Source organism: Aspergillus novofumigatus (genome assembly GCF_002847465.1).
Source record: "Aspergillus novofumigatus IBT 16806 chromosome Unknown P174scaffold_9, whole genome shotgun sequence".
Taxonomy (NCBI): domain Eukaryota; kingdom Fungi; phylum Ascomycota; class Eurotiomycetes; order Eurotiales; family Aspergillaceae; genus Aspergillus; species Aspergillus novofumigatus.
In genome coordinates, this window is record NW_020194282.1 from 879,227 (window position 1) to 891,922 (window position 12,696).

At 51.3% G+C, this 12,696-nt stretch overlaps 5 protein-coding genes across 5 annotated transcripts; 3 read left to right on the forward strand and 2 right to left on the reverse strand.

Moving 5' to 3' along the window:
* Positions 1-267: 267 nt before the first annotated feature.
* On the forward strand, positions 268-1,479 carry P174DRAFT_498649 (zinc-binding alcohol dehydrogenase family protein; the record flags this gene model as incomplete). Its single annotated transcript, XM_024830910.1, has 2 exons — positions 268-810; positions 865-1,479. Exons 1-2 carry the CDS (start codon positions 331-333, stop codon positions 1,477-1,479), a joined length of 1,095 nt encoding a protein of 364 aa, XP_024678414.1. The 5' UTR covers positions 268-330.
* A 1,126-nt stretch (positions 1,480-2,605) lies between these two features.
* Positions 2,606-4,614, forward strand: P174DRAFT_498653 (putative MFS transporter; the record flags this gene model as incomplete). Its single annotated transcript, XM_024830911.1, has 5 exons — positions 2,606-2,624; positions 3,017-3,277; positions 3,326-3,492; positions 3,513-4,236; positions 4,344-4,614. 5 exons carry the CDS (start codon positions 2,606-2,608, stop codon positions 4,568-4,570), a joined length of 1,398 nt encoding a protein of 465 aa, XP_024678415.1. The 3' UTR covers positions 4,571-4,614.
* A 131-nt stretch (positions 4,615-4,745) lies between these two features.
* On the reverse strand, positions 4,746-6,220 carry P174DRAFT_515833 (kinesin family protein). Its single transcript, XM_024832230.1, has one exon. It carries the CDS (start codon positions 6,209-6,211, stop codon positions 4,844-4,846), a length of 1,368 nt encoding a protein of 455 aa, XP_024678416.1. The 5' UTR covers positions 6,212-6,220; the 3' UTR covers positions 4,746-4,843.
* A 744-nt stretch (positions 6,221-6,964) lies between these two features.
* P174DRAFT_515834 (aromatic alcohol reductase) lies at positions 6,965-8,076 on the forward strand. Its single transcript, XM_024832231.1, has 2 exons — positions 6,965-7,077; positions 7,132-8,076. The coding sequence occupies exons 1-2, from the start codon at positions 7,006-7,008 to the stop codon at positions 8,068-8,070; spliced, it is 1,011 nt and encodes a 336-aa protein (XP_024678417.1). The 5' UTR covers positions 6,965-7,005; the 3' UTR covers positions 8,071-8,076.
* A 1,129-nt stretch (positions 8,077-9,205) lies between these two features.
* Positions 9,206-12,259, reverse strand: P174DRAFT_454819 (glycosyltransferase family 90 protein; the record flags this gene model as incomplete). Its single annotated transcript, XM_024829265.1, has 3 exons — positions 9,206-10,945; positions 10,993-11,418; positions 12,206-12,259. 3 exons carry the CDS (start codon positions 12,257-12,259, stop codon positions 9,206-9,208), a joined length of 2,220 nt encoding a protein of 739 aa, XP_024678418.1.
* Positions 12,260-12,696: the final 437 nt, after the last annotated feature.

Here is a 12,696-nt window from a genome sequence, read left to right on the forward strand (position 1 = left end):
AGTGGCCATGGTGACCCAAGAGGTTTAAGGACACTACCTTAGCATTTTACATCGTCACAGGCAAACCCATACGCTAACCTCCTTTCGGAAAGACACCATCACGCTAGCTATTTCTCGGCTGCACGCGTCTCTGATTGGCTGCAGTTCTATCCTGACTATATCACTATATCAAAGTGTAAGTAGTTGAAATGATAGCTGAATTGTATAAGAAGAAGGTCATGGCCCAATATCCTAGGGACAGAGGCTCATGCCTATAGCATCGGAATCATCAAATTTGGCTTAAATACCAAAATCCTCCACCTCGAAAACCTCTACTTATACAAAGTCCAAATGGCCACCCACCTCGCCGCCGTCTCCCCAGCCAAAGGTCAACCCTTTGAGCTCCAAACCCGCCGTACGCCAAAGCCAGGACCAGACGAGCTCCTCATCGCCGTCAAATCCGTAGCCCTCAACCCGGCAGATGTCTACATGCGTGACCAAGGCCTATTCATACCCGCGTACCCCACGGTCATTGGCTTCGACATGTCGGGCTTAGTCCTCGAAATCGGCGACAACGTGCCCAAGTCCTACCGACCTGGTATCAGCCACGTCGCCGCCTATGCCGCCTCGTTCTGGAGATCCTGCGATCCAGACTACGGCGCATTTCAGGAGCGGTGCCTTGTCCCCTGGCAGCATGCTGTGCCGCTTCCGGACGACAGCATCTCGTGGAACGAGGCGGCAACCTTGCCCGTCGCTGTCGAGGTAGCCCTTAACGCATGGGATGTCATGGGGATCCTTCGCGCGGGAGAAGCCACTGCCTCTTCTGCTCCAGTCTCTGCTGGCTCTACCGGTACCGATACAGTTACCAACAGAGGGAAGCAAGAGAACAACGTGGGAAAAAGAGAAGCTCTCCTAATCTGGGGCGGCTCCTCTAGCGTCGGCACCATGGGCATACAAACAGCACGACTACTGCGGGACGATCCCACCTCTTCTATCGCGGCCGTATACGCCACGGCCGGCTCCGCGAATAAGCGTTATGTGGGTTCACTGGGCGCGGACCGCGTGTTCGACTATAAAGGCTCACGGGTTGTGGATGTTATCGTTTCCGCGGCCAAGGAGGACGGGTTAGTGATCCGGCACTGTTTTCTTGCTACCGGGCAGCTGGCGCCATGTCAGGCTGTGCTGAAGGCATTCCTCGAAGGAGATCAACAAGGGAAGATGGCGAAGATCGGATCGGCACCCGTGGTTCCTCCGGATGCGGAGGTCGTGGATGGCGTAGAGACGATATTTGTGATGCCGTCGGCGGTGGAAGGGGAGAGGTTGGAGCAGTTCCGATACTATATTGGGACGTGGCTGAGGGAGAGCCTGGCCAAGGGAACCATCAGGCCGAGTCCGGAACCGAGTGTTGTGGGAAAGGGTTTGGGGGGTATCAATGCTGGATTGGACGAACTACTCCGGGGGGTTAGTTGTACAAAGTTGATTATTGAGGTTGCCGAGTGAGACCGTTGGAATCGGCATAGAAAGATAAGATGATGCATTCAGCATAGAAGCAGGAAGCTGGCTGAAGTAGACTTGTACTCATTGCTTAATAGTTTGTACTAAGGTTTCTGCCGAGGATGCATACGTAGCTAAGAGTATGTAATTTCTAGTAAAGTTGGGGTTGTCCCTAAGGTGTCAACTCCTGACACTGTATCTTAAATTACATTATCATAGGTCTTTGTATATTTCTACGAGAATGGAGATGGCCCGTATAGGCTGGTAAAGTTAACGTGAACATGGAATCACTCATGAGCAAGTGGTTAATCCCGTACCTCCCTCGACAACCTGAGGCAAAAGATCTACTATGATTTGATGTTATAGTCAAACCCTGCCTGGCTGCTACATACATCTATTCACTGGCTTGACACTCATGACAACTACATAATTATATAGATATATAGCTATAGACATATAGATAAGGTCCACTATTGTGTGCATCAGCCACTTACGTATCTGAATACCTATGCATACAATTGGTGGATTAAACAGCTAGTATATTGCAATTGCCTGCCTGCTAACCAGTATATAACTATAGAATAGAATCTTCTAGACAGTCATAGATTATACTTTCAACCTTCCCTAAGGTCTAATTGGGCTTATCTGTGTCGGAGGGGCTTTCCAGACACAGGCGACAACATTCAATTAGGGGATGTAGTGGTCAGTAAGCCAGTAAGAAAGAATAGTGTTATGTAGGAAACGAGACGTTACAGGTAGACCCATTGATAAAATGGACCTGAAACTATTTGACTTGATGGTGGCTATTGACATGAAGATGAAGCAGAAGGGGAGGTAGAAGGCACACAAACGCGTCAGGTGAACTCGGCGACAATTTCTAGCATGGTAAGAATGATATTGCAGAATATATTCAATAGATAGCTCTGTTGAGGATCAAGAGAGAGCAGGTGGTTGAAATGGGGGCTCAACTCTCTTTAGCCGAAGCAACCTCAGACACCAACCGAATAACTCCAGCTACCAGCTGCCTTACTGGTAGATTTGTCATAATGATGTATAATACAGAAACAAGTGGAGATCTACAGGTCTAACCTTCCCATGCCTTGGAACCGATAAACGTCTTCGTGGTCCGGCCATGGGGCTGTGGGGACCTGGTAAGGCTAGTTAATAGTTCTGGTGAAGTGCCGATGTTGATCTCCCCCACATATTACAACATGGGCTTCAGCACATTCCTTGCCAGGACAGGTTGATGATCAAGCCACACCTGTATTAGCATCATGACACATAAACACATCAGAGACGTACCTGAGGGCCTGTCTGTCATATAATTGTCTCCATGGGTGTCACCTCTTGATTCCGTGATTGACCCTGTGTATGCTTGCGCTCTGTCCTCAAGCTCGACACGTCTAATGCAAATATATCTTCAGTATCGCCGGATCAAAAACGATGTCAGGAGTTCGCTGAAAGGTGAATCGGTAGGTACCGTGCAATTTAGCGAACGTCAGTAAGAGAAAAGCTGAGCTGACTCCCTAGACAAAATCTTCAGATGCTAGCGCGAGTGCTGAAGAAGGATGGCACTCGTCAGATCTCGAGTCCAATGACGATGTCGTCTCAAAGGTCTACTCCTCTGACGACATCGGCCAAATTGACGCTCGTCGCTGGAGTGCAGCAATCAAATGGATATCCACCGTGATCATTTCGTCCATTGCGGCGTTGGTTTCCTTTGCAGGAGCTATTGACTCCCAGGCAGCCTCCAAAATCTCATCCGAGTTCGGAATCAGCGAAGAGGCAGAGACATTGGCAACTGGTAGGTCCCTACTGTGTATTAGCCTACACAGAACTAATGATTGTCTAGCTATGTTCCTTTTCGGGTTTGCCTTTGGAGCCCTTGTCACCGGCCCCGTCTCGGAGACGTTTGGCCGCAATGCCGTCTATGTGACATCTCTGGTTGTTTTCATCGTCTGCGTGGTGATCACAGGCTGCTCCCACAGCCTTGCTGTACAAAGCATTTTTCGCTTCTTCGTCGGGTTCTCCGCTTCCAGTCCATTGGTGTGTGCTGGGGTTCACTGTCCGACCTATGGACCACCACCCAGCAAGTCTATGTTTTCCCAGTATTCTCTGTCATCTCGTTCGTGGGCTCCGCTACGGGGCCACTGGTTGGAGGATACATTGCCCAAAGTGAACTATCCTGGAGATGGGTTGACTGGGTGACTGCCCTCGCCGCAGGGTTCTTCCTCGCAACAGTCGTCTTATTCTTGCCGGAGACATTCCGACCAGTTCTCCAGCAGGTCAAAGGAAGGGAGATACAGCGTGTCGCCGGAACAGACAAGCACAACGGGTCAAGTGAGGAAGAACGCAAAACCTCGCTGGCCATGCAGATCCTCCTCGGCATGTGGCGACCCTTCTACCTCACCGTCTACGAGCCCATCGTCGTCGTCTGCGCGCTCTACTTGTCCATCATCTATGTCATTCTCTTTACCTGGCTGAACGGCTTCGAGTACATCTTCGCAGACACATACTCCTTCTCAAAGGGACAGGTGGGACTCTGCTTCATCGCCATGTTCGTGGGCAACTGCTGCGCCATACCCTTGATTCCGGTCATCTATAGGATCTACATAAAAGCCCTCCACAGGGCCCAACAACGCAACGAATCATCCAAGAATGAAGCCGACGCCAATCCAGAATCCGCCAAACCCCCTCCAGAAATTCATCTCTACTACGCCATGTTCGGCGCCCCACTATCCCTCTCTCCCTCTTCTGGATGGCGTACACCACGAAGCCGCAGATCTCGCCCTGGGTCCCAATCGCCGGATCCCTTCCGTTCGGCTTCGGCTACACCACCGTGTTTATCTCGTGCTACCAGTATTTGACAGACTGCTATGGTATCTGGTCCGCTTCAGCCCTGTCGAGTGTGAACTTCGTGCGGTGTCTGTCCGCTGGCGGGATGATGTTGGCTTCGATGCCGCTGTATGAGAATCTGGGGGTGAAGTGGTCGTTGACTTTGCTGGGGGCTGCGTCTGCGGTGATGGTGCCGGTGCCGGTTGCGTTTTATAAATGGGGGTATGTGATTCGGAGGAAGAGTAAGAATGCGTTGGCTTAGTATATAGACAACGGCGTTGTGGTTGAATTCATTATTGTCGCGCGAGATCTGCTGTTATCTGCTATATAATGTCTTTCGTAGGACAAAGAATAAGTCGCGAGTCCACTGTGTTGATATCTACCCTACAGGGCTGCCAGGCAAAGAGCCCTTGATGTATTGAATACAAAAGAATTATGATTTTATTGATTGGTCTCTAATCGCCGGTGGCTGATACTTGACATGCATTGAAGATTTCAGATAGAATTGTGCTAGATTTGGCCGCGTCATACTGCCCTATTTACGTCCCTTGACCTTGTCCCCGGCTACGCCAATCAAATTCCCATATTTCAGCGTGTCAATCGTCGCAGTGTACTGCTCCGACGAAGGCGACGCCGTGAGAATCATCGCCGAAAACCCCTCGTCTCCTTCACCAGTCAGGAAATGTTCACGCAGGACCATCGTCAGCGGTGACGACCGAAAGGGAATGCGAGTCTGCGGCTTCTGTGCCATCGCGCGAATGACCTCCTTCAAGGACAGGAGATCGGTGTTGATCTGCCTCCCTTCCTGCTGCTCCTGGGGCGTCTGCTTCGCTCGAGTTGCCGAAACAGTCCCCTTGTCGTGGTAATACTCTGAGCCAGCGAGGTCCACAAAGACGAATTTCCCACCCAGACAAGCATGAGGACACGATCGTTTGACAGCCTCCACATGTTCCTCAGCTTTCTGGACATACGACTCAAATTCCGCCTTCTTCGCCTCGGCTTCGTCAATCGCCGCCTGGTTAATCTGATACTCCGGATTGGGCGCAAACTTGCCATCCGGCATCTGGATAAACCCCTTGGAATTCTCCTCCAGATAAATATCTGTCGCGCGCTTCCCAACAGGAACAAGCTCCGACTGCCGCTCTACAACCGCGTCCCTCGCATCCAGGAGCTCCCGCGTGACAATCTCCACCTCGAAAACAGCATGCGTCCGAGAACTCTGGTCATGCACCGTCGACGTCCCCGTCGCGCGGCGCCCAATCCCCGCCAGCAGCTGCGCGTGGAACTCGTCAAAGGTCGCGCAGGCCTTTGTGACGATCGGTCGCACGCGGACCTTCCCGTCGGCGAGCGTTTCCGTCTCCCCGCGGATGTGCGTTTTGCCGTCTTGGCCTTCGCGGATGTGGCATTTGCATCTGTCGTTTAGGAGGTCGAAGGCCGTATTTTTGCGCAGCTCGTACATGCGTAGGCCGAGGAGGAATTTCCCGTTTTGGTCAGCGGTTGCATTCAGCTCGTCGAGATGCTGGTAGAGCGCTCTTGCGGCCGACAGGCAAAGCCCGAACTCGTCTGCATGCTCGAAGTCATACCCGATGATGGTGTGCGACTTGCCGCTGCCGGAGTGGCCGTAGGCGAAGAAGTTGCATGATTGCCCGTTCAACACGCGGGGGAGGGTCGGTGCGACCACAGCCTCGAAGACGGCTTTGTTGTTGTCAGTTGCGGTGAAGATGCGGGTAAACGCCGGCTCGCTTTTCCAGGGGCGGGATAGTTTGTGCGATGGCGGTGGGGTGAGTGAGAGCGCGGAGGTATTGTTCGTGGCATGCGCGTGCTGTGTCCGGGTGATTTCTGGGGTGTTGGCCTCGGATGGCGAGAGCGGACGCCAGCGGATGAAGACTTTGATTGATTGCATGCTTGTTATCGATTGTCTGCCAGGTACTTGGGCATGGTATTTCCCTGAAATTTAAGTCCCAAGATTGGAAATAGCCCCCAAACTAAGGCCCAGGCACCAGCGCCATGTCTCGGTCGTACACTGGTACTGACGGCCAATCCACCTTGACCGCCGGTGATTTTGGTGGATCTCCATTATCGACGTTAGTGACTACCGAGTCATGCTATTTGTCTGACAGTCCAGCCTTGGATTACCTTTTACGGTTATCCTTGTGCCGTCGCTGGGACAGCGTTAGTGCCTGAGGCAACCAAGGTACCTGTAACAGTCGATTTCTGCCTCAGGCATCACTTTGCCATGGCCGATATTGTACCCGAGCAAACCAGCATTGAATCCAATATAGCCTCATAAGCGATGATAAATGACTATCTCTTACTTCAGGTGCAAAACGATGATCGGTACGTCGGGCTCTTATCCTCCGCCCTCCTGGCAAATCGTCAGCGCCGTTTATTGCATACCCAGCCCTAACTCCGTTATTTCCGCGGTCTTTCCAGTGAGCGAGCACTAGAACACCAACGGCCATTGTTCTGACTAACTCAGACACACTTCTTGAAGCTATCGGGGGTTTGAATCCTCCCGTCGGCTTTACATTGTCCCATCTCTATTATCTCCGTGAGTCGGCCGGTTCCCGAACGGCCTTTGGGGGCTCTGCTCTAAGACATATAAACTGTATGGCCGGCCTTGAAGATGAACCCCCAGAAAGACACCCCAGAACAAGCTATTCAGAACCATCGCATCTGATACAGTAACTTGACAACATGACCCAGAAATACGCCAAAGACCAGCCGTCTGGCTTCACCAACCGCATCGAGCGTGTCGCCATCGTCGGCGTAAGTCTGCCTCATCCTCCTCCAAGAACTCAACCTCACTAACATTGCCATCAGGCCGGCGGCACGGTAGGCAAATACATCACCCAGGAACTGCTGCAAACAGGTCAACACACCATAACCGCGCTCACGCGCGCAGACAGCAAAAACACCCTCCCCGCGGGCGTCCGCACCGTCAACGTCGACTACAATGACGAGTCGACTCTGGTTGCAGCCCTGCAAAACCAGCAGTTCCTCATTATTACGATGAACGTCACTGCACCAAAGGACACGCAAAGCAAGCTTATCCAGGCTGCTGCGAAGGCAGGCGTGCCGTACGTGATGCCGAACTGCTACGGGTGCGATATCACCAATGAGAAACTGCGGAAGGAGATGCTGGCCGGAGAGCCGGTGAAGCAGGCTTGTGACGAGATTGAAGCCACTGGTGTCTCGGCGTGGGTGGCGCTGGTTTGTGGCTTCTGGTATGAGTTCAGTCTGGCGACTGGGCCGGAGTGGTTTGGGTTTGACTTCAAGGAGAAAAAGGTTACGTTTTATGATGAGGGGACGGCCAAGATCAATGTGAGTACGTGGGAGCAGTGTGGCAGGGCTGTTGCCGCGTTCTTGAAGTTCAAGGAGTTGCCGGAGGACGAGAATGATAAGAGCCCGACGGTGAGTGGCTGGGCGAACAGGCCGCTGTTTATCTCCAGTTTCCTGGTGAGCCAGAGGGATATGTTTGAGAGCTGGAGGAGAATTACTGGGGATAAGGAGGAGGATTGGTCGATTGAGTATGAGCCCACCGCTGAGCGGTATCAGCGGGGCATTGAGAGGATGCAAAAGGGTGATCGTCGCGGCTATGCGCAGGCCATGTATGCGCGGGTCTTCTATCCGAACGGGGGTGGTGACTATGAGAGCAGTCGGGCATTGGATAATGACGTGCTTGGATTGCCTAAGGAGGACCTCGATGAGCGGACCAGGCATGCGAAGGAGCTGTTTGAGAGTGGCTATTCTTACATTTGATCTCGCTACTGACTGATGAGGATTGTGTATGTCAATGTGCGGTTTATGAGACTCTTTCTGGTCAATCTATGATCTTGTTAAGGCCGTGAGCATATTGAATTGACCGATGTGTCATTCCAATGGCATAAGGTATGGGATCGCACATGAGCCCAGCCGTTCGCAACCAGGACCTGCGTTTCATCGACCAAACAGAACTCCCCGGGTTCATATAGGCCATCAGTCTCTCTCCTCCACTCTGCGACCTGTCGTGCTGGTCTTGCAGTGGATGCGGACAAGACTATCAACGGCATGAGTTGGTCGTAGATAACAACCGAGCCAAGGTTGTCAAAGTACACGGCAGACTAAGGACCCGTCGATCAGGCGAGGTCGAATGGTAAATCAGTGGAATAGTCCGTTGCGTAACAGTCTGCAGGAGACGCTCGGCTATGCGAACATGGAAGCAGCAAGCATTGCTCAAGCATTGAGGCTCACAAGTAGCACATTGGCCAGAACGAATCGTCTCAGCTCTCTCAAAGCCTAAAGTGCTGGCCAACATATGCCCTATCCGGTTAAGCCTGCCACCAGCTCTGGTCTAAGCAGGATAATAACAAGGTGAAACATGTCCTATAGAAGAACAGTAAAAACCAACGGTAATGAGTCCCCACTAACTAGACAAAATCCCTGTCTAAATTGAGGCTATGCTTATTTCACATGAGAATGACTAGGGTTATCTGGTCCCTGTTTCAGGTATTAGGTGGGTTGATGCATCAGACGATATAGGGGAGCAATGTAACTTAGTAGCCTAGAGCTCAGAAAAGACGGAGAAAGCCATTGGTCATTAGACAGACACGATGCTCCTACGGGGCACGCTAGCTGCCTTCCAGATCCCATTCGCGTGTATTCCCTGTGATGTAGGTGGAGCTTTACAAGGGTCTTTTGGGACACGCACTACCACTCAATGCCACATGCTTTCTGATTGCCAGCTCAGAATGGGAAACTAGCATATGTGATTTGCCCAAGACTTGCAGATTTATCCATAAGCATTTACGGCTTTGGGCTCATTGTTCAATCCAAGTACAATCTATCCAATTGGGGAATAAGCCAAGCTGCATATATAAAGCAAGAGGTCAAGTGTACTCGACAACTAAGTCATGGTTCAGCTCTCGCTTGCAGACCTGTTTGGATCTTGGAGTCTCGCCAGCTCAAGCAAAACCCGATACATATAAATAGTCATATCCTCCTTACGAAAGGCTATTGAAAACCAGTCGCGACCCTGCTCGGCAATCTCCCGGGCTCGTTTCTGCCCAGCCTCAGAGGTGAAATACATCACCATTTCAGGCAACTCCCCCATGCTCTGGCTGACGGGAATGTAATGAACCCATGGCATGAGACGATCGTCGTGCCATTCTCGCAGAAGCGTCTGCTTGAGCGGTGCAGATCTCGACGCAAGCAGTTTGTAGTACCGGCCGCTTATACCATTGCCGTCGATGTCGAACACCAGACGCGAATGCAAGGCTTCGTCCCTGTCGGCCCATGACTTGGTTCGAAAGAGGGCGCGCTGGTCTCGGCAATAGCGTATCTCGCATTGGAAGATCCGGGTAAAGGCAACGTTGAACAGCCTGCTGTTAAGGAAGGACGATTTCACTAGGTTGACCTGGCCTGCGCCTTCCCGAAGGTAGGAATGGGAACCGTGTCCCAGGTTCTGCGCCAGCTTGACAAATCGTTGTCGGTGGAAGCTTTGCCAGTTATCATTCACCGCAAAGCCACCGGTGGTTGAACCGGCCCAGTAGAGATTGTTGTGTTTGGAGTCCCAGCTCATGTCCTTGGCTTCTACATATTCAAATTCCGGTTCAAGATAGGCAGGGCTGGGATACAGGATATCAACCATTGTCGACAGCGAGCCGGTGGACAGTACAGGAACCAGACCATCGATCAACGGAAATGATGTAGGGCTGATCAACAGTCCGTGAGTTTCACGGTACTCGGGATTGTTGCATAAGTCTGTTGTCGAGTGACGGTCAATCACAAACGGGAGACCAAAGGTGTCCACCTTTAGTCTGTCGGCTTTCTTGCTGTCCCCTGAAGGACAGGACTTGACTAATGTATCCCAGACACGTCTCTTGGAATAGTTGGTGATGTTGAGTGATCTCGACCTCTTGAAGGACGGCGGTAACAGAACCCGGGGCTCATCAAGGTGATTGACAAGAAATTTGATATCCGGTATAAGACCACGCAAATCTGACAGTACTGTGTTAAGAAATTCTTGGATATTCCTATCGACGCTGCGGTGAGGATGGTTGCAATTCGTCCTGGCTTCTTCAGCCGAGAATGTACAAACCCATACGTCACTGTTCAGCGTTTCTTCTAAACGGTTGATGTGTTCAGTAACCTCGGTCCCGCTGATACTCCAGAATGGGGAGATCCTTTCATGAATAATATCAAAGTTATCGATGATCGGTGATTGACGTGCTTTGGCGAAATTATACCAGCTTTCAAAGCCTGGCGGTGGTTCCATGCCGTAGCGGCGGCGGTATTCCTCACAGGCAGCGGCATAACTGTTTGACTGTCTCTCGAGCAAGGCTTGAAAATCGGCCTTGGCATCTTGTATGAGTAGGTCGATCGGATGTGTGGAGGATTGTATCACTGAGGTCTTTGCCACGTGGATGGAGTAATTGTTGATCAGGTATGGGACTAAATAGACGGCAATGCATATCCAGAGCGCAGATTTGGATTTGGCCTTATCCGGTAGAAAGGAAATAATCTGCCGTAGGGCAAATACTGATGCTATAAGATGAGACAGCGCCTGAATACTCGAGGTCAAGATGAATGGATTCCTGGTGGCCAAAATGCTAAATGTCCCTATGGGCGCAGTGACTGACCAGGAACAATGCTCAGCCTGACACTAGTGAGCGTTGATAATGGGATAGCCGTGAGAGAACATACTGTCTGAAGGAGGAAATACCACATCAATGATTTCGCAAGTCCTGGCAAGATGGTGCCCACAATAGAGGTCTTCGGGGGGCCGAATAGCGCAATTTCCACGCCTAGTACAGCCAATAGAGTGACCACCACACGGAATGCAAGCGGGCATATGATATGCCCAGTGGCAATGGGTCTACGGTATGAGGCGCGCTTGCCAGACTTGGCCGGCCGCGTCAAAGCGAGGTAAACGACCAGCAGTTCCAACACTGGAATCCCCGACAGCGCACTGGCTTGGAGATCCCAGTTGGTCAGCGTGATTATACAAAACACAGCAATAAAAGCTGTGATCCAGAATCTGTCTTGGCCTGGCGCAGGTCTTAACCCCGCCTGAGTCCCATCTTGTTCGATGTATGTTTGCACTGCAGCCAACAGCGGACTCAATGCTGGCTGTAATTTCAAGACGAAGTTAGCTTGGGAGCCCTCGTCATTTCAGGAAGGAGTAAGTGACTAACAAAAAAAGCAATTATCCCATATTCTGCCTGATAGAGAGACGCTAAAGACACGGCCAGAGCAACTGCCCACAAGGATACACCAGATAGAGGTGTATGCTCTACTGGCCCTGGTAATGTTGCCCTCGAGCAGCTGCGAGCCCGTGGACTTCCCCAGTAATGGTGAATCGCCGGCAAGATTAGCCAAGAAAGGGCCTCAGACAACAGTTCACTTTCCCTTGTGAACAAATGTTGCCTCAAGAGACTGCTTGATATCGCGGCACCTGCTAACTGGGTGATTGGGTCAACGTGCTCAAGTGGCGATTTCCACATCCTCACAATCTTGGAGAGCTGTTGCGTAGGTCATAATCATAGCATCATGGTATCATAAGCAGCAGCCGTGACGACTCAAGAGGACACTGATGTTGAGATAATCCAACTACGCCTGGCCGAAGTTATGCTGGCAAGGAATACTCTCGGTCCATTATTTCCACGCAACAGGGTCCAGCAACAGCTGTCTAGGCCCCAAATTGTTTCAAAATCCAGAGCGGTTATAGCCGCCATGGTCAGTTTCTTTCAAGCCACTGCGGCCCGTCCTGCTAGCGTCCATGTCAATCATCAATTCATCGTTCCGGTTGGTCGTTGAAATTGGAGCTGGAAGACCCCGGATAGCTTCCACCAATGGTTCATTTTCCACATTAGGCTTCCATAAGGTACCGCTACTTATAGGCATTACTTCTACCCACCTGCAACAATTGGTACTTCTGACCGGAACAATCCTTGCGTATTTTCAATGGCATTACCGGATATGAGAGGAGGTGTAGGGTGAGTGAGACTGTCGCTCTGTACGGCTTCTGATTGATGCTACAGGAAACTTCTCACCTCCGCTTTGAAGACCTTGTTAAGGCGTCCAACTAGCAGTTAAAGGCACTCCAGCCACAGTGAGGAAGGTGAGACACTAACACATCCTTTGTCAAGGGATTGGTGCACCATCGCTGTCGTGGAAGCACTAGTAAATCCTACCGCTTGGCACTCAGGGACTGGAGTCAGAGCTCCACTGTCCGGAGTACCAAGCCGTGCCTAGCCAAATGAACCGAGATCCCTGCTGTATGTCACAACAGGTCATTGATCCGCTCAGCCTCGGTTTGGACAGTGATCTGGGCCTTCCAAGTATAGGCGTTCCATGAGACGACTCTGAGTGTGCCATTTTCAATAACATAACACAATGCTGGGACTA